Here is a 26,262-nt window from a genome sequence, read left to right on the forward strand (position 1 = left end):
GTTCAGGGTTCTCGCCTCACAAAGCTGCAAAAGAAGCCAGTGGGAGAGAGGTGTACTGCAAGCACATATATGGCCTCAGTATAAGGTAGTTATACAAGTGTGTGGCATTTTAAATGCCACATGTTTTTTTAATCTAATTTATAGAAAGTATTGCACAAGGTAAACATTGGTTATTTATTTATCCCATGCAGTACTTTCTGTGTACACCTTGCGTTCCATTTCTCACGCAATCCCATTTTATAATTAGGCAGTATTTAAGAAATGTGAGGTATGTAAGATAGTCCAGTAAAGTTATTTGTTACTCAAATGACTGCAACAACTGTATGAAGCTTTTTTTGCTCAACAAGTGTGAGAGACAGCAAGAGAGCTGAATGAATGTACAAATAACCCTTTAAACGTGCGCGCGCACGCACGCGCGCGCGCGCACTCAACAAGGCTCCTCGCTTGCAGTCTCACTCGTTGACCTACATGGAGGTCCTCCGTCGGGATGCATTTCTTTCGATTAAAATGTGATATAGTTTAGTACACACCACATAAATCCGACTTCTTAAACCTTGCAATATAGGCAACTCAATGTCATGTATCAAAAGAAAACAAACATGTTTGTACGGCGTAATAATGATAAATAGTTCTTCTGGACTAACTTGCTCTACGGTTTATACTTTTGTTAATAGAAGTACGGTCACTCGACCGAAGACAAACTATGTTTGTTTTTATGCAATAGTGACGATGTAGGGATTATTGAAAAACGAGTGCTGCTTAAAAATGTCAAGAGGTCAGGTGTGTAGGTTATGTTTGAGCTGTGTTCTTTAAAAACACAGAAATGCTAAGAGTAAGATAAACGGAAAATAAAGCATACTGCACATTATAATGCAAAATGTCTGCCCTTGTACATGCACCTTAAGATTCTACCATACCTCTCTACCTGTTCAGGATCCAACGTGAGTGATGTCCTATGTTTTTGGGGATGTATGGCGATAAGCAAGTTTCGGGAGGCAATTGGCTAGTTGGAGAAGTGGGTGAGTTTCAACGATGATCTAGAACTATTACCCCAAAACCCTGGTACTCATGGTATCAACAGGGAAGAACGAAAGGCTGAGCAGAGAATAGAAATACCGATATTGAAGCCAGTGACGTGCACATTTCCCACACATTTCCCTATACGGCCACATGCGTATTCTTACACTTCTCCAATGTACCTTGTGCTTTCTGTAACTATTGCCTATATTCCTGAGGCCTTTGTGCGCTGAAATAAATGCAAAAAAGTAAAATTAAATAAATAAAAATCTCTGCAGGAGAAGCATACACATTCATTTTTCCAACCACGCTGTGTTACCCTTTTCATGTATAAAAGATAAGTGATGGAAATGATTGCACTCTTTGGTGAAGAAAACCATGAAACATGTTAAAGGTTCCGTAACATTATTCCAAAACTAGGTGCAGACCCCAGCGCCTCTCAGTCATGGCACACACAGGAAGACACCTGGGAGAAGAAAAAAAAAACTGGCAAAAGAAGCAGAGCATGCCAACTGCACAAAGCAGCCACACTGCCACCATCCAACCAAGTGTGCCAACGGACCCGCACTGACAGTGCTGCTGATACCACTGCTGGCCCACCACATGCCTCCAGTGCAGGCGGCACTACTGTTGAAGCTGCAGCCCACCTGCTTCCAAGGCCATTACTCTGAGAGCCACCTGTGAGGTGACCCAGGCAACCACTCATTCGGTCCCTGACTCCCACTCCTTATCCAAGTCATCGATCCAAGGACACCAGCATCGGGACTGATGAAAATCGCATTGGACCAGTGGGTGCAGGTGGTAGAGGGCACAGGTCTTCTTGCTTTAGCCCCAGCCGTGTACGCACCCCTGTGTGTCGCACAATTCCCTGGATGACATATGGAGGTGGCTCAAAACAATTGAATAGCACCAGGAGTGTATAGAAAACATCTGAGTGGCAACTCAGGGATTCAGTGCAGGGCTCATCCCAAAGAATCGCAAGGACCATGTACCGGCAGGGCTCCCACCTCTCTGTGTCAATAGCAGACAACACTGTTGTGGGCCAGAGGGTCAGGGAGCTGACTGAGGCAAACTCTCCCTTCGCCTCATCCTGCAGCAGATTTGGGTCAAGTATTCTGAGGCTTCCACCCCTGTTACCTCCAGAGAGGGCTCCCTGGCTAGCATCCCTTGTTCTTGCTCTCTAAGGAACGTGGCAGGCACACAGCCAGTGCAAGCTGGCAAGCCCAAGAGGGCACAGCAATAAGACTTGAATTCACTTGGCATCCATACTGGGCACAAGGAAGGTGGGAGGGCATGGGTGTTGGGGATTGAGTGAGGCGGGAGGGCATGGGCGTTTCATTCAATATGAAATAAATCGCATTTACACTTCAACAGATGTGAGGATAATTATTTGTGTGTGTGTGTGTGTGAAATTTAATATGTGGCTATATACAAATGTGTCCGATAAGTGCAATCAAATGTGTTCAAAAGAAGTTGTCAGTTTGGGCTGCACAAGACATCCATCCCTGCCTTCTACATGCTCAATGTGCAACGGCAATTGATCACCAGCATGTTTGTTGCCATCCTCTGGAGGATCAATGTCGACATCTGGGAGCAGCGGGACATATCACCTGATGCACATGTTGTATGGCATAGATAACACTACCTTTTATTATGTCCCGCCATCTCTGGCTTGTACATCCAAGCTCCCCCTGTCTGATGAAGACACTGGAAATGTCCCTTCAGAAGTGCAAAGGTTTGCTCTAGGCATGCCTGCTCTTTAAGGCTCCTCCTTCTGTGGTATGCCTGGATCATGGAGTGGTTTCATCAGACACGGCAGCTCTGGCTATCCAGAGTCGCCAGCAAAGGCAATGGGCATATGCTGCAGCAGAAATATGAAAATGTGTGGCATTTGGTCATGGCATATTGATATATAGTCTCTTACTATACTTTTGGCGCATTTGGGATCATAATGGCTGTCTATCCATGCATCATTGTATGTCTCAAGTACTACAGGGGGAAATGGGTAATGTCACTTGGGGAATCACCATCTGAAACATCACTGAACCACCAGACTAAATAGTTATGCACTGCAACATAATTTGCAGTGTATATGTTGTCTGTGGAAGTCCAGTGCTGGACTTTCATGCCGGTGCCCTGAGGGGCGTACAGGACATATTTTGAAATTGTGTTAGCGTTCCTGCTCTCGGGAAATAACATTCACGGTTTGAAACATACATGCCATCACTGCTTGTCAGTGTTGAGCTGTAATTGTGCACTGGTAAACTGTGCTGCTGCCTGTCTAGGTATGGTTTGCCTATGCACTGTGGTACCTGTAGTTCGCAGTGGATATCTTACTCCATTTTGGATCATGGTACAGCTTTGTCCTGCAGGGCTTTGACCTGTGGAGTGGTGTCAGAGGGCACCTCCTTAATGCACAGGTCTGTGGTAGGGCATGCAATGAATTTTCAATGTAATGGGTGTCTTCCCCCCTTGCTGGACCATTTTCACTTCTTATGAATGTATTTGATTTGTGATGGCGCTTGCCGTTACCCAGAATCCAGGTCCATTGCCCTTTGTCGGTGTCCATGAAGGCAGGCAGTGTACTGTTTCGCAGTACCATGGCAGCAGGGGTGGAACCTGGGAAGTGAGCACAGTAGTGTTACACTGTGAGGTCTGCATAACAGGTCACTTGCACATTCAGGGACCTCTTCCGATGTCTCCGGTGCCCCGTAGGCCACATGCTTGTAGTCCACAGCTGTAATGGCATTGGAGAAGGGGAAAGCTGCGTACAATCATACCTTTGTCTGTGCCAGGGTGGTTGGCAGGGAGAAGTGGTGAGGTTTATGCTGCATGAGGGATCAATATATATTCTCAAGGTCCCTAAACTGGCCCCAAAAACAATCAAACAAAGGGAAGCCCTTGTTGATAAATGTACCCATTGGATTTGTGTTGTAAGGGGCTGCTTATATTGGGCTTTGACAGGAGATGTCACCCCCCAGCAAACAGAGCAATAGAAGTCAATGCCAATTCCATAGATACGGCTGTCATTCTTCCTGATAATAGGTCACAATAGCCTGTACTTTCTGGTGCAAATGCAGTCCCCCTGGGGAAAAGGACACTGGGGGATCCTTTCTGGTATAAACATTTGCAACAATTGTAAATTGATGAGTTAGCTGCTCTTCCTAAATCATGTTAAGGAGCCTTCATTGGTATCAGATTTTTTTGGAGCCCAATCCGATTCTAGTGTTACTGTATTTAATTTAATCCATATTGTGGAAATGGCAGTTTCTATGTCCCGTTTCATTTGCAATGCAGTACATGACTTTTAATTTCCCCACTGTATTCAATGCATTGCACAACTTCATTTGTCCCAAGTATTGGGTGACTTATTTTTCCCAAATGCATTTTCTTTGGTGTCCCCTGCACTGTGGGGGTCGGAGGGGTGGAGTGGTGGATCCAAGCCATGATCCCACCAAGAACCAGTTCTACCTGTTGCAGCCTGGAACCCCTTTCATCCCTTCCTCCCACTTGCCCCACCCTATAATTTCTATCTCCCCTTTGTCTTGGCATGAAGCTTCTCTGGACCCTATACAAATAAATTACAATTGTTGTGTCCATCATAGGGGGCAGGCTTTATAAATCCACTATTACCACACCATGTAATTATTCCAGGTCACCAAGCTAGCCCCTGACCTCTTATACCCGTTCTGGGTACCGCCTCAATTACCCAGACCTGCAATTAATCCCAACTGCCCTGCACTCTATAATTTTAATCACACTACACTTGTCCTCCACCTTGTAATTACCTGAAAATGTGCGGCCATCCTCCCCTCCTCTGGAAACCACAAACCTGTCCCCAACAACAACTAAACAAACCTGTTTCCTGGACTCCCATTGCCTGGAGACCACACAAAAGCATATCCCAGGCAACCACGTGTTCCAGGGTGGGAGCAACAGCCTTATATAAGACCTGTGGAGAAATAGAGAAAGGCTTTTCTTTTCTTGGTTGCTGGTGGTGGTGTGTTGATGGAGGTTAGGCAGAGCTCAGGAGGGCCCTTCCACTGGTACCCTTGTCTTCCCTTTACATACTTCCTCTCCATTCCTCCTCAACCTGCTCTATATTTCCACCAGTAGGAATCCTGGCTTGTCTGCCTCCTCCTTCCCATCTCTCCCTCTCTCTGTGTCACTTTGCCTATACCCCTCGATATATGCAAATGACGCTGTGTCCGTTTCTCAGTGCCCCCATGTCAGTGGGTGTGCCTAGATAGTCCAGTGTGTCTAATTTATCCTGCTGGCAATGCGTTTACTCCTCTTACTGTAATAAATCGGGTTGTGGTTTCTACAAAGACGTTGGTGCCTTCATTGTGTTTCCACTTTTCAGTGCAGCATTCCTGTTATTGTCAGAGGGGAGACCCAGTCCGCCTGCATATACAACACACCCCCACTGGGTCTGTTGACTCCCTGGTCCAACACTGTGGCGCTGACTGGGATATCCCAAAGGGCCTCCCCCATTTTGGCCTGTCTCCCACACACAGTTTTCTGATGCCTTGACTCGGATCCAGAACCGGGTCTAGGTCCCTGATCACTTGAAGAGCACCTTAATTCCTGCACCTTCTCTGACTAAACTCCCCCCTGTTCTAGGCCTGCACTCCTCTGCTGTCTTAGAATGTACAGACCAGTCCCAGAGAAGAGGAGTTCCTGCCCTGAGAGTTGCCTGCTGTACCGGTGTGTGGCTGCCAGATCCAGTAGTAAGGTGAGAACTGAAGTATCAGTCATGTGCACTTATATTGCCAGCTTGTAGCTTGAGGGGAGGGCTCCTAGTCTCTGAGGGGGGTGGTGACACTGAGGGTAGAGCAGCATCCCCATCCAGACAACCCAGTTCCCACTCCAATGGTGGCAAGGCGCTGGCACACTGACACTGTTATAGGGGGACCTGCACACCCGCACACCATCACACAATTGTACTGGCAAATTGTAAGGTGTAATCTACTCAACTAATCATAGCATCCAGTTCTCAACCCCTAATTTTATCTGGTGTTCGGTTTTAACCCTGAGAGTTCCTCAGGTGAGGGGAGTCACTGACCCCGTAACAAACTCACCTTCTAGGCCCATATTGGACAGTGAACAGGCTCATTGCTCACCTGAGGGACCGGTCCACTAAGAGCCGCGCTTTCGAGTGCACTACATGTCGCTTATTTTAGTTTACTAGTGTGCTTGAATCCGAATACAAAGAGTGGTGAGGTGGCATTTTAATAGTAAGTCCTTCTATAGATACCTTTGTGGAGTATGCCATGATATCCTTCAGTCTGGTTGGCTGGAGCCCTCACCCAAGGTTGAGGTGGCTTCTTTATGGTATGTCCACCCATAGACACCTCTCTGGAGTATACACTTGGCACCCTTAATTTTGCTTCTCTGGGCAGCTGGAGCGCCTAATTCAGTTTACTAGTACCAGAGCCACCTAGTATGTACCAAACTCATCTCAAAGACACTCACTAGGAGTGAACAAGGCTAGTAGAGGGACCAACCTCACACACCTATCTATATTATGTCCATATCCTGGTCGTGAGAGCCATGTATTTCTTTAGGACCAGGAGAGTGGGCCTCTTGAGATCGTCTTTGCCTGGACCTCTTTTGTGCAGAGTGCCAGACCTGTCTGCTTGCCTGAATCCGAGTAGTGTTCCAGGGATCCGTGGGAATTGTACTTAACACTCCTTTTGAAAGTGGACCAGTAGCTTTGCATTACCATGCCCCTGTCCGGCAACAGTTCATCATCCAACCCCTTCCCTAGATGAGCGACTGCACATGTGCATCTGTGAGTCCCTGTGTGTGATTGTGAGTATGCTAGAGTAACCCTGGATGACAGATTTGGATAGTAGGGACTCGGTAGTGCTGACCTACACCCTAAAGTGATTTAGTATTTGTCAATAGATCTTAGTTTGTGTACAACATCTTTTTGCCTGTCAGAATGGGAAAATCTGCAAGCAGGGAGCAAGCCTTTCCCCTGTGCCACTCATGGCCACAGTGCATGGCCCAGACATTGTCAGATGGATGCCAGTATGGCATAAACAGACCAAGTATCAGAACTTACTGGTCTGGCCCCTAGAAGGCTCCTTTGATGAGACTCCTCTAGCTGCAGTGTCTGAGGTTGTTAAAAGGGAGAAAGGGAACTCAGTAGTTAGGCAGTCGGAGGCCTAAACACAGTGGCATGTGCAGAGTGTGTTTGTGGCAAGGAAGAAGTGGCTGGAACAATAAGTGACCCTAGAGAGGAAGCTAGAACAGCCTAATCTAGGGAAAATGAGAAATTACCCCAGTTATGGGTGTGACCCCCTCCTGTTCCCAATGTTATCCCCAATCAATCCCTTCTGCCCCAGAGAATGTCGTAGATGTTTCTGTGCTTGCTCCCCCCATCCAGGCCGGATCCCAGTCCAATGCCACTCATCTCCCAGCCATTAGTAAAAACAGCCAGGATTGCCTCTTCCACCACTGACTTGCAACCTTGGCCCCAGCAACAAGGCCAGAGTCTCTTCCAGTGGCCTCAAGCTTGACAGTAACTGGACCCAGACGATGTACCCCTGGCACCGCAACTCCTCACCCCAACCAACCCCTTCCCATCCAGTGGTCGCTATTTGACAGCACAGGTAGGTAAAATGCATGCCTGATGCTGGTAGATATAGGAGACACCTTGCTGTGGTAGTTCCCGGATGCCCTAGTGTCTGGTCAGACTGTCACGGCTGTAGGAATAGAGGATATCCCATTTAAGGTGCCTGTATCATTGTGGTGCACTGTGTCCTCTGGCCCACTACAGCACTCCACTTGACCCTGTTGCTGCTACCCTAACCTTTTCTCTGCACTCTTTTGCGAGTTCCGTGTCCCTGGTCCATTCGCCCCAATTCTCCAGTACAAGATCCAGTAGCAGAATTGACAACATTGCTACACAAAACTGCAGGCTACCCAAGGGACGAAATATAACACAAAGATTAGGGCAAAAAAGAAAGTAAGAATGGGGAGCTACAAGCTAGCAAATGTGTGTGCACAGACAGGACTATGTTGGGCATATGCGTTGCCCCTTGGTGTCATGTACATAAGAGGTATGCCCCGCTGCTTTGCTGGACTCTCTCTATTTGAGAGCAGGGGTTACCAGACATTTGGTCGAACGCATTTGATCGAATTACAATATGGTCAAATCAATCTGGTCGAAAAAATGGTCGAATTTTTTTTTTTTTTTTTTGGGGGGGGGTCCCCCCCCTCAACCCCCGTTTTTGGTGTTAAAACACCTTTTTTACCTTTTTTTACCCATACTAGAGCAAAAAAAAAAAAAAAAACAAAAAAAAAATTCGACTTTTTTTTCGACCAAATTGATTCGACCAATTTGTCATTCGATCAAATATATTCGACCATTTGACTGGACAGCGAGAGCATGATGGCAAGAACAATGCCTCTGCCGGCTGCAGCTCATCCCTCTGTGAACAGGTTGCTTTTAGCACTGACTGATCATTCTGTTCTGGCATATTTCAAACACCTTACTTCAGTCATGAGACAGATTTTCCGCCAGGTCAGCGAGGCACAACCTGTGCCAGGCCAGCCAACATTACATTTAGTGCAGGAGGGAGAGCTATGGGACTGCACCAGAGAGCATGGACTATTTTTCCCCAAAATCTGCGCTAAACCCTGGGCATTTTCAACTGCAACATTTGTATATTTTTTGTTGTATTTAAATTTTGGATTGAATATATTATCATTTTTTTCTGTTTTCATTCTGGGTTTTGTTTTTTAATTTTAAAGTTAGCATTTACAATTTTGATTTTTTATATTTTGACTTTCATTATTTTTCCCTTTCCTTTTAATTTTTGATTTTGTTTCAAGCTTTCACACTTTTGAAAGCAAATATGTTCAAATATCGCAACTCAAATGCAAAAAGGAAAAATTTAGAGTATAATATGTTCGGAGTTCGACCTGAATTTAAGGGGTAACAGTTCCACTTTTCAATGTCAGTTAGTATCTAAATGTGACCATCATACGGCTACATTGTACTAAGCACATTCTGTTATAAGTGTATTTTATTTTACATTTTCTGTTCCAACATAACAGCCTTGCCTTTCATCTTTCATTGCTGCACTATGTCATCATCCTGTCTTTATGTAGCAGCTTTGAGTTCTTTCCAGCTTGCTTTCTTGTGAGATCTCTACTTCCCTGCTGGATCTAGGTAACCTTTCATCTGCTTCCTCGAAGGACTTGGAGGACAGAGACACACAGACTCCTCTGCACACGCTGTGCTCCAACTGGGTGTACTTGCACTCCATGGGTCCCCAAAGCCAATCTGTTATGTCTGCCATGAGCCAGTTAATCGCGCTTGCTCTGCTTCTCCCACCTGCGTTAACAGATGACCAAGAGAACTCTTTCCTCCAGATCTGCCATTTGGTGGCCTGCAAACCCAATCAAACCAGCTGCTGGGTCTGTGCCCATTTGCCTCCCCATCAGTCTGCAGAGTTCCCGCTCCAAGCCGTACCTGCCAACATCTCTGAAATATTCCTCCGCCATCCCAGGAAGCCCAGTGCACACCTGCAGAAAGCGTCTCTAATGGTGCGGTACAGGGCCACCTTCACTGTGTGCTTCGAGTGGGAAGGTGAAGAGGAGGCACAAGCTGTGGGCATCATGCCAGTCCATGGTGCTCCGGTCACACAAGCACCCCTGGCTATGCAGCAAACTGGACGTCCTCTCCCTGCAAGGCCACCTTCCACCTTACATTGCCTGCTGGGAATGGAAGATACCCTTGCCTCAGTGCCAGCCAACAGACACCTGGTTGGCACCTCATGAACTCTTGTAGATCTGGTCACCAAAGAAAGACATCGTGTCAAGATCCAAAACGCTTGTGATCTACAACAGGCCCATGACCTAATGAACACCTACATTCCTCTGATGGACGCACGGCTGTATGGCACTGCATTAATACCACAGATGGGTGCCATGAGAGTAGGTTGGGCTAAATATCAGTTGCAAGCAATTCTGGAAGTGGTGGTGAATGAAACTGCTGTCTCACTGTGAACATTGGCCGCTCGGAAGAGGCTCTCAAAAACCACAATATGATCTTGGCTTCCCATGGGGGAAAGTGTGCACTTATTGGATTAGAGCAGTGTGTATGTGTTGCAGACTTCTCTGATTAAATCTTTCAACATGCTGCTCACATCACTTCCTTGGGGCCACCCCCAAGGATACAGCCAAAGACTTTCTGAATAGAATAAAAGACTGGTTCAGCACCATCTGGGGAAAACTGCGTTCATATATCCTGCATGCTGTTGGGGGGGTTGTTTCCACTAATTGTCATCTGCAAACTACTCTGGTGCTACATATCAAACTGTGCCAAACCCCTGGACACTACTTAACCATGGTTCATATCCCCCCTCACACCCTGGAATCCAGACTTAAACCAAGAACTTTCTGGATTGTGGAGTGACGCTGGTCACCAGCCCAGTTGATGTGGCCCCTTCCGGGACCAGAGGAGGGCTGTGGAAATGGTAGCTTCTATGTCCCTTTTCTTTTGCATTGTTGTACATGACTTTCAATGTTCCCACTGTATTCAATGTAATACCTAATTTTCCAAATTATTGGGTGACACATTTTTCCCAAATGTATTTTCTTCTGTTTTCTGTGCACTGTGTTGGGGGGGGGAGGGGGGGAGGGTTGTCGACCCAAGCTATAATCCCTCCACAAACCAGTTGTACCTGTTGCTCAGCTGAGGCCTGGAACCCCTTTCAACTCTTCCTCCCACCCCAGCCTATAATTTCTATCTCCCCTTTGTCGTGGCATGAAGATTCTCTGAACCCTGCAAAACGAGTTCCACGTGTTGTGTCAATCATGCGGCGCGGGCACTCGAATGCCACTTGTCCCAAACCATGTAATTATCCAAAGTCACCAAGCTAGCCCCTGACCTCTTGCATCATTTCTGGGAACCTCCTCCATTTCCCAGTCCTGCAATTAATCCCAACTGTCCTGCACTCTATAATTTTAATCACAGAGAATCTAGTTTCCCTACTGTGGGAATTAGTGGGGGTGGGCTCTAGAAGTACACTTGTCCTCCACCTTGTAATTACCTGAAAATGTGTGCCCATCTCCCCTCCCCTGGAAACCACAAACTTGTCCCCGGCAACAACCAAACAAACCAGTTGCATAGTCTCCCATTCCATGGAGAGCACACAAAAAGGTATCCCGGGCAACCACATGTTGTGTTCCTGGGTCGGAGCAACAGCCTTATACAAGACCTGTGGAGAGAGAATAGGCTCTTCTTTTCTTGGTTTCTGGTGGTGGTGTGCTGACGGGGGCAGCAGAGATCAAGAGGCTCCATCCACAGGTACCCTTGTCTTCCCTCTACATCCTTACTCTCCTTTCCTCCTCAACCTATGCTATATTTCCACCAGTAGGGCTCCTGGCCTGTCTGCCTCCCCCTGCTTCCCCTTCTCCCTGTGTCTCTGTGCCTACCGCCCTTTCCCTGTCTCTCTGTGTCAGTCTCCCTGGGCCCCCGTCTCTCCCTCTCTCTGTGTCCTTCTCCCTGTGCCCCTATCTATCTCTCTATCCCTGTGTCACTCTCTGTGCCTGCTGCTCTTTTTCCCCCTCACCATTTCTATCAGCCACCTCCTCCAACTCCTTCTCCAACCCTTCACTTTCTACCTTAATACCCCCCTGCATCCAAGAGTACTCCCCAGGCCCCGGGTTTCATGCCAATGGGTGTGTCTAGCCATTCCAGTGTGTCTAATTTATCCTGCTGGCAATGAGTTTACTCCTCTTCTTGTAATAAATCTGTTCCTAGTTTCTACAAAGACGTTGGTGCTATCCTTCTATTGGCACCTTTCAGTGCAGCCTGCCTGTTATTGCCTATGGGGGTCTGCGTACACAACACACCCCAATGGGTCTGTTGACTGCCTGGTCCAAAACGGTGTCTCTGACTGGGCTCTCCCCACACGGCCCCCTACATTTTGGCCTGCCTCCCACTTCAACAATATATATATAAAAGTCAAAGGTTGTTTGTGGCTTAGCGAAGCGTTGTTCCTTATACAATTTCACACCGTAGCACCAGTTTGCACCAAATTTTGCATAAATACCGGTTAGGACCCTCCGGACATTACTGGGTACATGACGTTTGGACCACCCACCCTTTCCCCAGATTTCAGCAAAAGTATCAATTGTTTGTGGGTTTGTGGCCTGCCATCAAAGTCGTAAACCATGCTCATCGGGAAGGGAAACAAAAAATGTACGAGAGGCGAATGGACCCGAGAGGCGAAAGTGGCAGATATCATTCCTGAAGTTTCCAAATTGTTGTTGCATCAGGTGAAATTACTTTTCCAGAGGATTTCTGTGAGATTATGCCTGCCGACGAAGCCGTAAACCATGTTCACTGAGAAGGGAAACAAAAAATGTTTTTCTCAAACGACCCGACACGAGGAACACCATTTGAGGTCCCAAAACCATGTTTCAAGGCCCTAGGATGCATGATTTCTGAGATATTTGCACCGCAACACACTGCAACGAACTACACCATGCCAGGGTAAGGCAGAAGAGCGACCTACAGGATCACTCTATTTCACCAATGAATGAGTGTGTTATCATGTATGCCTACAGAACCTGTTTGGAGAATGTGTCCTTTTGCTAGTTGTAATATAATTTGGCGGGAATGTTTAATTTATTATTGATGTCTTATATTTGTCATGATGTACTTGTATGGCCTCAGGGTGAAATAAAGTTATTAATGATGAAAAACGATGATGCCTACACAGCAAAATTTCTGCTACTTGTATTTTTTTCAAATAACTAACTCATTGAAGTTGACTAGATCACACTGCCTCCTTGGAGATTTTATAAAGAAATCTTGCTTGCAATTTTAGATCACAGCATCTTATATTCATTCTCTCAATTTTCGACTCCTGTGCCAGAGATACCAGTTCAGAACAGGATGCCTAACGACATCTCCTCAAAGGTACTTTACTCTTAGGCACCACTATAGAGTCGTCGCCTACTGGGACATTACCATGACACACCATATGCATGCTCCAAGTAGCCCACGTGGCCCTTCATTAAGCTCCTCGCACTAACATTCTTAGCCTCTATGTTCAAACACACTATAACCATACCAACTAAGTAACTTTCAAACAAAAACCGAAAAAAAACATCCAATTAGACATATCATAACAGAATATACCTCTACAATATGCGTACATATCACAGTCCGGGCCAACATATTCTAGCACCACAGGCACACACGCCTCCCCCTCTCATCACCAATTACTTTGCACTCAACACACAGTAACTAGGAAAGAGAGCTACATACAGAGCTCAGTATGCTTTCGCTCTGCATGAATCAACACAACAGCTACCTTGCATATTCCCTCTCTCGATACTACCCCAACTGAGCCCCACCTCAGTCAGATCCGCCAGAGTGCTGGAGACCAGGCAATTGGCAGTGATGTGAAGTATAAATCCCAGTAACATAACATAAACCAACAGTGTTGGGTGCAAAAGGAATCAAATCGAAAACAGACATTTTCTTCTGATTTTAATACAAAATATGAAAATATAAGGTTTTTCAGAGTTTGCGGAAAACGTTTATCAAATAATTAATATATCTACACTTTATGCTTATTAGATAATTAAGTTGACAAAATGGTTTTACACAATTTTCGTTCGACATCTGAACAAACTGGACATTGATTTTTACATACAAGATATGCCTCATCATCAAATGAAAAACGTTGGCATACCATTGAAAAATGAATGAATTAATCAATGAGGTGACCACGTTACCACAGCACCTCTGAAGCACTCCCAGGCACACCTACATTACAGTGGAGCAACAAAGAATTAGAGGGGTGATGCTATTTTTCTAAAATCATATGTTGTGTCAGTGAGCAATTAGCACTCTAGAGAGGTAATCTAGCCATGAACCCCTTGCAGCTACCATACATTTTATGACCTACATTTAAAAAGGCTGCTTACATTGCAGAACAAGTATTGCATACAATGGCTGTCTTTTCAGCACCCACTTTTAAATGAATTTCATCAATGGGTCGTTCACAGTCACAAAAGTAAATATTACTCAAAAAGACAAGTCATACATTTTGCGACAGTAAATTACATCCCTTTTTGTGGTTTCAATTTGCTGAGAGCAGATAGTTAACCCGTTTAAAGTTGCAGGAGTCTATCAACATCAACCAGAGAGGACATCCTCTCTACAAGCTGATGAGATCAAATGGCAATGACAGATCAGAGCGGACATCAAAAAGCACCCAAATCATTCCAAGGTTTGAAGAGAATTCAGCAACATCATATAACCAATCAGTTGGCAACCTTTTCCTAATTAATACAGTAAATGGACATCTCCCTCCAGTTGCCTTTTAAGCAGACCATTTTACATTTACTCTTGACGTTACTGTATGAGATATCTCTGAAGATATAACATGCTTGTGTGTGTTGCTTCCGGAACTCCAGGTAAAGTGCAGCTAAAGAACCTGTTCTTACTTTGTTTTTGATGCTGCTTTTACAGTAGATTATGTATTCAGTGCAGACATTTTTAATATGCTAAAATCCTCATGCTAATTCATACTGGGGAATCAGCTGTTTTTCTTTAGTCTAGAGGTAAGTTTTACACTGTTGCCTGCCCCATGTTTCTAGTGGTAGAACGGGTACATTTTAAATCTGTTCAAAGGTTACTTAGTACCACCAGTAATCTCTCATGTGTCCTACAGTTACATGTGATTTCATTGAATGAAAAAACGAATGAAAATTAAACAAATAAAAAAAAAAACTAATACCAAAATAACAAATTTCTTTTTTGCGGTTTTTGTGGGTTGTTCCTCTGCAAAGAGCCCCTTTTTCTGTAACACTTTTCCCACACCATCAAAACCACAATTCCCACTCCCAACCCCATTTTTAGTTTTTGCCAAAATTAGTTATTTTGGTATTAGCTGTTTTTTTATTTGCTGAAATGTCATTCGTTGTTTTCTATTCGATATAATCACTGCATACCGAGCCCTACCTTTAATGTCCGATTTTATTTCATGATACTTCTACTGATTTATTTCAGAGAAGACACAAATGCATGGTCTGGGCCACTATGTCACCTAAGATAAATGACGAATACCCGAGATTTGGAATTACGGTATGACATGTTAGAGTGCTTGATTTGTAGCATATTATCTTTTGTATATCTTTGTATGTTTTATCACTGTTTTGGTTTCCTTCACATCACATGTTTTTCCATTGATCAATGGTGTACTTTCTCAAGACCCTGTTGGGCGTGAAGTTCCCACGGCAGAGGTTTTGTGACAGCTTAACATTACATTCACTGATCAACCGCACATCATCCGTGTCATCCTTGGAACACTCCTCGCTCCTCGTTCAGGATAGAGATTGACAAAAAGCACCAGCAATGAAAACTCAGTTCTTGCAACAGCAAAGAAAGAAATACAAAGAATGCCTGAGTTCTCAATTATGTCAAACATTTGAAGGGTATAAACAGAAAGGTTGCAAAGGTGGGGTTAGTTTATCCATAACGAGGGCAATGAGACATAGACAAAGGTTAAATTGGCTTTCAGAAATATACTCAAGTTTTTCATTTAGCGAGCAATACAATAACATATCAATAGCCCAAACTTGGGAAACATTTCAGAAGGACAATATAGAACCCCACAATGTAAAGAGACAAACATGTATCATAGCTACAACAAATTCAATAATTAAAACGAGAGATACCATGTAAAATTGTACATAGGGTTCAAAAACTAGTTTGTATGTTAAATGTCTAAAATGGGTCTTAGACAACCAATTTACGCCTCGTTGGTAACTTATGGAGAGTAATATCCCTTGCCCCTGATGTTTAGGAATCAGTTTGTCAAGTGGACATTTTGGAAGTGAAGGAGGATCAAGAAGCGGAACCAACACATGACCATGCAATATTTTACTCATGAAATGCGGATCACATGTGATTTTTCCGTATTCATGATATCATTGGGAAATGTATATGTCCACAGGAAATTACTGCACCCAAAAACACACAGAACATTAAGGAATTATCACCAATGACAAAGCAGGTTGATTCTTGGTAGAATTTGGAGAGGGACTGGAGGCAGGTTTAGATTTCAACTAAACCATTTTTAGTTGCAAAGGGTGTTGTGGACTACCTTGAATTGATTGCAATTAGCAATGAAGATGAGTTAAAGAAAGCATGCTTAAACTTTATCAATAATCTTGCTTTGTATTTTATTGGGATGAATAAAATCTTGGAAACAGGTGACACCCCTGAAGGAGGTGGTGGAAGAGAAATTAGTGAGGTGCCAGAAGTAGGCCTCTCGGCAATCGTGATATACAATTTGGAAACCTTAGTGTATTCTATAATGTCACTCTTAACCTCTCAGTCAGTCTTTCTAAAACAAATAATCAGATCATGCAATATGTGACAAGCTATTAAGCCATGAAGTCGACTTTGCCAATGTGTCACCCCTCTTGATTATAAAGAACAGGCTCAAGCATATACAAGGGAGACTACTGGTTAAATCTGAATTGTATGAACAATAATGAATCGGCAAGAGATGAGAATATTGAAATCTTGGAGACTGGAGGGCAGTGACATTATTTTAAGAAAAACCAGACAGAATAGCCTGACCAAATGATGGTTGTCATACCTCACAATTTTGTCAAAATAGGAGTATGCAAACAGTATTCAGGTGCAGGCTTTCACAAGAGCATGGCGTTAACAGAATTCGCACTGCGAACCTTGTGAGGAGGCCCTAGACGTCTGCTGAAGCCAAGTAGGGGAGGAACCCTTTTGTAATTCCCTGCTACTTCCTCGGTTGAGTGCTTGAAGAATTACTTCTCGCTCACCCCGCCTGAAGTCTGGATTGAAACACTCTGAAAGCCTCGAAGAATCTGCGCCTATCCTTGTTTCTTGTCCGTTCTTAGCTGGTTGCTTCGAGATCACAAAGAGAGATTTTGCTGTTAAGTAGCTAGCTTTTTCCTTTGTTAGTTTATCATTGTTACTGCATCAAATAGTCCAGTCCCATCAAATGGAAGGGATCTGCCCTCTCCTGCACTTCAGGCAAAAGCCCTGTGCTCCACAGCCAGGCTCCACTCCTGAAATCTCACCACAGGAACTTGCCCTAGCGGCTTGTCTGCATGCTCCAATGCACATTCTAGCATATCCATGAATATTACTTTTGCTTCAATAATACCTGCCATAAACCAGGTTTTTTTTCCGCCGCCATGAACTCTACAAACTGTAATTTCTCTCAAAGAAATGCAAGTTGTGCACAGCGACGATTGAGGCTGCCTGTCTTAGGTGTTTCATGCTGTTGAGGTACATGTTTTTCCATAAAAAGTATTGGGCTTTCATCTACTTTGTGCCCCGGTTCAAGAATTAGGAGGAATATTATTTCACCCAAAGGCATTGAGGTTAAGACCCACATTGTTAGAGTGCAGAACCACTACTACTGATTGAGGGTGTAAATTTGTGCAGAGACATAATTTAATGTCCGCCAATGAGCAAATATTTGCATCTGTGGTAATAGTGTGAAGACATGCCCATATCTTTTTTAGCCTATCACATCCAGCTGAACAGGGAAAACTGTTTAATCCAGTTTGCATGGACGGACTGTAGCCAACATGACTGTTTACTGAGACACAAGTTCTGGGACTTCTAGACCCAAGAACCCCATGACATTTGGAATTCTCTCATGGATCTCCAATACCCTCATCATCATCTCCCATTTCTGTCACTGTAGAAGATGGGCCATTGCCCAGATCTGCCAAATGATCAGTTTTGCCTGTGCCACCCCACCAAACGAGTATGGTGAAGACTCAAGATGGGTGGCATTGAAGGAATCTATGTGATCACTGCACCGCCCTTAACTGCGCCAACGAAAATGTCAACACCAATTGGTGCATTGATCAGCTAGATCACTTTTGCCCACATGCCCTGCAATATTCCAATCCCCGCCCCTCACCCCACTTACTGGTACTGCAGCGCATTTCTGTGTGTGCCGCCGACTGTCCTGTACCCCTGTTACGTGGGGCGGGGCCGAATCCACAGGGTCCTTTTAAAAAAACATGTTATTGTTTTTCTCCTATCCCCTGCTTACCGTAATGGTAAGCGGGGGACACCCCTGCAACCCGCAACTCCTGTTACTGCAACCAAGGAGAGCAGGGGACACCCCCGCTCCACTTGGGTGCAGTAATGGGAGTCAGCATTTTCAAAAATGCCGCCAGCGCAGTTAAAGCACAGCCAGCATTTTAGAGTAACCAGTGGAGTGGATGCTCCCCCGGATTGCCCTTAGGTTGGAGCAGCTGATGGCGATTGAGCCATTGCCTCCATGATAACGTCCCAGAAGGCGCTGCTCATCACCGAGGCCATCATTGGGTCTTAAATTTATTGATCAGGTTTTCTACCTTCCTTGCAGAACACTGTCTGAAAGTTCTCAGTTTGTCTGCCATTGGTGGACCTAGTGAAGTATGAGGTAGGTCTGCAGGGCTCGGTCTATTCCTGCAGCCTGTAAGTCATCAATATTGCAGGTTGAATCTCAAAAAGAGGAGTGTTGCGTGCTGACCATTACAGAGATGGCAAGGCACTGCCTCTACTAGATACCAGCAGTTTACCCTTTACTGGGGAAGGGGGCTGAGATGGTTTGTCTTCTGAGGAAATATGGGTCTCCTCTCCAATTTTTAGCAAAGATTCGGCATTCCCCAGAGCAACCTATGGCTGTTTCTTTTTTATGTAGTTTGGATGATTCCTGTCACTGTTATCACCATACTTGGGATGATGTTTGTCGGCAATATTTTACACCCGCAATTTGGAGGGAGAATAGTCACCTTTACAGTTTGCTGGTTATGTAGTGTATCGAGGCAGATTCCATGCTCCTGCTAGAAAACACAAGAAGCCTGGGAAGCCTCCACTTGAGTATTGGTAATGGGAGGATGGTCGCAGTCGAAATCCTGTAGAGCCTCCACAGTGATATGGGCAGTGAGTGTAGAAATCAGAACTGAACTATGCACCCTAGCCTTGTGATTTGTTTTAGAGTGCAGCCTACAAATAGATGTGAATGGTCCCTTAATCAGAGCACCACAGTTAGGCCAGACAAATACCTCAGATGTTGACCAGAAAATGAACAGATGAGCTGACCACATCCCATCGTTTCCATGTAATAATGTCGCCACAGAAATCTCACATGTAATAATGTTGCCACAGAAATCTCGCCATGCAAAAATATCACCGAAAAATGGCAGTTTTTTGTGGCGACATTATTGCATGAAACATGCGGGGGACACCTCCGCAACCCCCAAACTTTGGTCACCCAAATAATATCGCCACAACATTTTCCCGGCGATATTATTTACGGCGACCATATATATGGGGATATTATTACCTGATACCATCCCATCTCTAAGACATGTGAATGTGTCTCCCTCAATGGGTAGCCATTGAAAAAAGGGGTTTCTTACCAGACTTTCTGTCAATGAACACACCAAAAGGCTGACCAATGTGACAACCTGCAGAAAAGGGCTTGTAAAGTGAGTGTAGAATATTCTATTGGCCCAAAGGAGGTCCAGTCCAGGGAATCTGAGTCTGAGAGAATGTGAGTCCATTAGGGCAACGAGCCTTGCGAAGGACAGACAAATCTGATACTCTGGAAAATGTGGTATAGAAAGCAAGAGGGAGAAAGATCACATTTTATGTACAAAAAGTATTACTTATGCAAGAGGCTGCCGACTTGTCGGTGGGGAAAAAAAGGACTGGTGGGTTGGGCCCAGGACCACGTTTTTACTATTAAAATTAATGCTGCTCCACATCATGCTCGAGTCCCACAAGCAAAGTGTAGAATGACCCATAATTATAAAGGAAACAGTAAAAGGAGGTAGAAGTACTACAATGCTCTAGTGTTCTGCAAAAACATTCTGCAACATCACAAGAATCCATCAACTCACTGTAGAATAGAAGGAGCTGTTTGGCATCCTAGACCACTTTCCTCTTAGGCAGCAACCTGCTGCCCCTCTCAGCAATTTTGTGATCAAATCAACTCTGCATTATAAAAAAAAAACGAATATAGGATTTACAAAGGCATTGGGCCTCATTGAGAGTTTGGTGGAATGACCAGATGTAATTCTACCAAACAAGAATACCATTACCAGCTTTGCATTAAGAAGGTAAATCCTAACATTCTGAGTTATTGTTTTTCCGCATTACAGAGATATATAGGACTCCATTGACAAGGTACCCATTTGGTGGAGGAACATTAAGTATAATAACATAGGACTATAGATTTAAGAGGAAGAAACCAATGAGCGATCACAGTGCAATGAAAAGTCCATATTTCTCAGTGGTGAGAACAGATCAAGGCACAGACCCACATATTCTGACTATAGGCTTATACCCGGCTAAAACTGCTTCTGCTTTTACTAGATTCCATTTCAACCAATAAAGATGCGCTCAACGGACGTGTCTGTGAGAGCACTGTCAATGTGATTATGAGTTAAATCTCTGGGTTTATGCTCTGTGGATTACATCAGAAATATCTGCATAAACATAGTAAGTGCATCTAAATAAATTAACAGGTTGGAGAAACACATTTAGACAGAAGTCAGGGAAAACCTGCAAAGGACCTGCCAACAGACTGTGGTGACCTTGTAGAGCGGAAAAGTGAGTAGTTCAGTCCTCCAACACCCATGAAGCAGAAACAAGGGCATCCATTTCAGAAACAAAACATAAAGGGGGTAATTGTAAAGCACTTTGGGGCTGGTGTGTCTCCTGCATGCAATTGCCATCATTTACAAAGTGGAGTGTAATTGTGAAGAGTAAATTGCCTTTAGTATTCACTTTTATACTCTGTGTTGTACACAAATAAAATGCTGCCTGAACACTAAGCTTTGCATGTGGTGTTTTATAAGATTTTCCCATGAAATCTACCAGGTGTAAATGCGAGGTGTATTCTATAGCAATCCACTGATCTTCATAAAGGTATAAGTGGGTATTCTCACATGACAGAGGAGGAAAACATAGCGGAAATGCCGACTCTGCTTTGTGCCCCTCCTACGCATCATTGGAAGAGCATGAAAATTACCTAGAGTGTAAAAGTCAGCCGCACATGGCCAACACCTTGATTTTACACCTTACCTTTGCACTCTAAGGTATATTGAAAAGGGCCCTCAAAATGTAGTCACAGTGCAGAGGATCAAAAAAAAGTTCAGATCTAACAAGATGAGACGGTGAAGACAGGTCAGCGTAGATATTAACAGAGTTACTGTTCCATTTGCCAGGACAAATCACCATTGAAAATTGTCATGCATGTAGTTCAAATTATCATATGTCTCAATCTGCTCAATAATGTTCATTTAAATACTTTTGTGAAAAAAAGTGGCTTGGGTATTAGCCTACAAAGATAGTGTTCCATTAAAATTAGGCTACAGGTACAATATACTGAAAGAATCGTCATCAAAAGTATAAAAGTACTGTAGTGCATCCAGAGAGGGTGATGCAATATGATCTTTCACATGAATTCATATGACTAATGCCTTGGCAATATTAAAGCCATTGTTTCAACCCGGACAACGAAATACCGTGAAAGATCATTGCAGAGCTGCTGTGAAAGATCGATGGTCTTCTTAGAGGCTAAAGACGAAGACAACTCTGCCAGTTTCAAACAGCTCTTTGGATCTCTGGAGCATTCTATGAAGAAGAATCTGAACACATACAAGTCATATTTGCTGCACTTTGGCACAGAGCAATTTGGGATTACATGGCACAATTAGCATATAGCCAAGTGCACATGAAAGGGTCCATCCTCCAACAGGATTTAGAAATCTTTGAATTTGGAAACTTTGAATTTGGGATTTCACCAACACACATTCACAGTCCCTTCCCCTCACCATCTTTCTTAAGTCATGAAATATTGTCCAGTGTTATTAATTTGATTTTGCACAAACCCTACCAACAGGATTTCTTCGTTCTACATTTTTTCAATACAAAAGATGCAAGATATTGTTTCAGGCCTTCTTAAAATCCGTTGTTAGGAAATAAACATTAGCAATCTATGACACACGAGCATTAGACTTCCAATCACTTTCCCATTGGCACAGTCCTGCCGGGAGGGCTCCACGGAGGTATCGGCTCATCTTCTAAAATAACCTGCAGTTTCTTCTGTTTTTTCACTATTTTGTCATTTCTTTCTTTCTTTTCCTGAAACGATTACAAAATGACAGTTACTGGAAGCATGTACCTGAAACACAATAGGGATGAAAGTGGCAGAACACAAGATGTCATGGTCTTCATAGATAATGCCAAGCACGAGTTTGTGGAAAAATGCATCGTTATCAAAATGCTATACAAATATTCACATTGAAGGATCTACCAATTCCAGGACTTGCCTTGGTCCATGATTTAATTTACGAAAGTACACAAATGCAACATATTTATGAATCTTGTATGGAAACCTTTAAAATGAGAAAACATTGCATCACGTTTGGATTCTGGATCACATTTGGTATGTTTTTGGTTGTGCTTAGTGTCGACAAATGTACAAAAACTTTCACAGAAAAGACTAAATCTCTCAGGAATAAACTTGTATCTCTGGGTATTATAGGCGTTTTAGCTCAAAGCATGTTGAAACATTTAACAGTGAGGAAATGTTGATACCATAAAAAAAAAAAATGAAGGTGGCATTAGTATTATTATTTGTGAAGTAAAAACATTTGATGGGTGTCTGATCATAACTTTTGACCCATTTAAACATGAAAAATAACTATATAACATGGGATTATGTCAGGAACAGAACGGTTTTAGGTCTTTTCGAAATATGCTGGGCGTATCTATCTCCTGATGGGAACGAGTTATAGCGGTCGAGCAGGTAGATGCTTGGACAGCAAAACATCAAATGTCCTATTTCACAAAGAATGCTTTAGATATCTGAAAAGGTTTGTGATTGGAAGAGTTGAGATGGTGCCTCGGAAAATAGCGCATGAATGGTTGTGCAATGCATTTCTGCCCCTCTGGTAAAAGCATTGATGTGTCCAGAACAGGGCCTTCAATGTAAAGAGAAATTACAGAGTAGCCAGTGTAACTGTTTAAGAGTGGTGCAGATTTGGGCAGGTTTTGGGAGGTATTAACACATCAAACCATTCCAACTAACCTATGACCTTGTATGGGAGCGAGGAGTCCTCAGGCCCCCTCGCGTCGTACGCTCCTCAGTACAAGGCTTGGACCGCGTGCCTCCGGTAGTGGTATTGCCCCTTGCCCTTATGTAAAGTTAACCACGGTTGACTGCTGCATAGATGGGACTACTGAGCAGGACACGGGCATCCATTTTTTGTGCCCCCTTTCGACTCCATCTTGGGTAAACAGGCCTCACTGTGATAGTACAGCAATGCTCAGCTCCCCTTTCCACTGCAGCAGCCAAGGACAGAGACACACGCACACAAGGCACGCAGGCAGCTGGCTGGCCCCCACCCTTGCACTCCCCCTGCGAAGGAAAGCTCTCCGCTTCCATTCTCACGCTGAAGCTGGAGAAAGTTGCAACAATCAATATGCTACAGTTTTCTTCCTCTGAGATCACTGTTCGCCTGAGAACCGGCATGTGAACCAAGATGAGCTAAGCACTTTCTGCTCGATTCGTCCTCATAAACGTGCAAGCCACCCACCCCCATTAAAACAATGTATTGCCATCCTGACCCTGCACCCTTTGTAAGGTATTTCTTTCAAGTGCCAGACCCTCGCCTGTGCTGCGAAACCCACCCACTACTAACCTTAAGCATTTTTATTATTATATATGCTTTTACTTGCACTAATGAATTTGAAACCTAGAAACCTAGAAAGAGATGCGAAAGAGATGCAAAACATAGCCTGATTCTTTTACATGCACAATAAAGGTCAAGGCCTTCAATTAAAGCCATGAATGACCCAATTATACTGACAATAATCATTGTGTGTAACTTATGTGGAAATGTGACAAGTAGCATAAAATGTTTTAAATAATTTGTCATTTAGTATGCAACAATACTAGCTTAGGTAGTGACCACAGTGACCGGACCCTGACCTGCATGGAGCACAAGATGTTTGACGTCCGTCAGCTACTCAGCCAACCAGGAGGACGAGATGCTACCCACACCTACAGCACCATACCGTCTGGCCAAATTGGGTCCATTTAGTATTTTTTGTTAGAGTTACTTTAACTAATATAAATGTTGGCATTGACGTAAAATGCAGTAGAGTTTTTTGGGGTTATTTACTAGCTGGAGAAATAAACCATCCTTTGAACTCTTGCAGCCGGGTCACAGTGCCTCTTTCCCCACCAAGGGGTTTTGCCTGTTATCTTATTTTTTCTCTCACACGTAGTAAGACGGGGAAAGGCACCTACATTTTTGGTGACCCCCGCAACGTGATTTAGAGAGGTGCCTTGAGGCCTGCGCCGCCTGGCAGCGAGATCCAGGGCAACCCCCAGCAGAACCATCGCCTCCGCGGTTGACCAGACTCTGCACACCAAGAAGAAAGGGTCAAGGGTTCCCGGTTGACGAATACCTGATCGAAAAAAGCAGCTCGCCAAGGCAGGCCACGGCTTGGTTGGGGGACGGTCCTGAGCGAGGTCCGGCCGTGAGCAGTGACCCTCGGAGTACCTGACTGAACACGTGGAGTCCCGGTTGCAAAGACCCCGAAGGAAGGTAAGGGTAAAATACGGGAAGAAGGGAATTAGCAACAAAGGGAAGGTAGCCAAGAATAGGGTCTGCGTGAATGACGGTGAGGCTTTTCTGATCTATCCATTATATGGCCATTAGGTGTTGTAAAAAGTGAGAAGAAGAAGAGAAGTGGTATCCTAGCCCGTAGGGGGTAGAAGCCGGCGCCACGTAGCATTTGTCCTGACCAAGTGCAGAATAGAGATAAAGAATAAAATAGTAGGGGTCTCATGTAGGCTCGGAGTAGTTTTTAGAATATTCTTTTTCTGTGGCAGTAAGAAATCTTGAGACATAATAAAGGTGAAAGAGGTGGGGAGTGAATGCGAAATAGTAGGAAGTATAGGGAAGAAGAAAAAACAGGGACAGTAACGGGAATAGGGAAAGAACAAACGCGCGCAGGCAGTGCATGTGTATGTTGCATGATTATATGTTTGTTGGTCTGCTTTTATGTATATGTCTTGTTGAACACGCTAAAGTATTTTAACACAAGTAATTTGTGATTGATATAAGGTAAAGCAGAAGAAATAAACTGTGAGGGGTGATCAGGTAACACCTCTCAGAAAGCTAATGTGACATATGGTAATTGTGAGCATTGATAAAGAACGTATTATTTCTATATATTGTAACTGATATACCAAGTAAGAGGTGGGAAGAGATTCAAAGGTACTAGAATACACAAGAAAGGAAAAGAAACATTGCCATGGGGGGAGTAACACCACTGGCACATATTTGCCAGGACCTTCCACTTTATAGCGACAGGATACAGAAGTATCACGATCAGTGGATCACTGAGATAAAGGGAGACGGGGTTACACCAATTTGGCCAGAAGGAGGCTCATTTGACAAAAGAGTGTTGGACCTAGTATCAACACATTTGCTAGCGCGATACAAAGGGAAACAGTTACAGAACCGGAAAGAAGTGTTAGATTTATGGTGAATGTTTGAAGAAGTTTCCCCCACGGCAGAGGTAGGTACAAGCCGAATGACAGAAAAGCAGAACAACCCTGAAGAAGTGGATGGGACACCAAAAGGGGAATGCTCAACAACTACAACTGAAAATGAAGTAACAAAAATCTATCCCTTAATGACTAGGCCAGCGGTAGGGTTTAGTGAACCCTTGTATATACCACCCACCGCCACTGCCCAGAGCGGGGCAACAGCCCCCGAACCTCCACCATATGACAAAGGAGACCTGTATGGCCCCACGAGTGCGCCTCCTGTGGATATAGCACGTTTAACAGGTGATTTGAACTGTCAGCTAGCACACGCACAAATGGAAATAACACGGTTAAGAGCTTTATGTGACAAAGGGCAAATGCTGCCAGGGGGAGGGGAGGTACCCCCGCTGTCACTAGCAGATCTCACACCTCCGATCGGTACAGCAAGCAATGCAACCCCAGCAGCCTCGGTATCAGGGCAGTCTATAGCATCGCAAGGAACGTCATTGCAGCAGAGGCAAGAACAAGAGTGGCAGTCAGGACAGTTCCTGTTCCAATTGAATAACAAGCCAGTGAGAATTATAAGCCCAGATAAACCAGAGAGTCAACAAAGTGGAGACCAGAGTGGAAGACA

General features: G+C 44.2%; 1 protein-coding gene across 2 annotated transcripts in view; it reads right to left on the bottom strand.

The window, feature by feature from the left end:
• Nucleotides 1–21,935: 21,935 nt before the first annotated feature.
• MAP9 (microtubule associated protein 9) overlaps nt 21,936–26,262 on the bottom strand; it is a 470,608-nt gene continuing 466,281 nt past the window's right edge. For both annotated transcript variants that reach the window (XM_069631321.1, XM_069631320.1), the window contains exon 14: nt 21,936–22,204. In XM_069631321.1, the coding sequence (XP_069487422.1) occupies nt 22,085–22,204 (120 nt within the window). In that variant the 3' untranslated portion in view covers nt 21,936–22,084. The remainder of the gene's footprint in view (nt 22,205–26,262) is intronic.

This window comes from Ambystoma mexicanum, chromosome 6q, assembly GCF_040938575.1.
Source record: "Ambystoma mexicanum isolate Mex_15411 chromosome 6q, UKY_AmexF1_1, whole genome shotgun sequence".
Lineage (NCBI taxonomy): Eukaryota > Metazoa > Chordata > Amphibia > Caudata > Ambystomatidae > Ambystoma > Ambystoma mexicanum.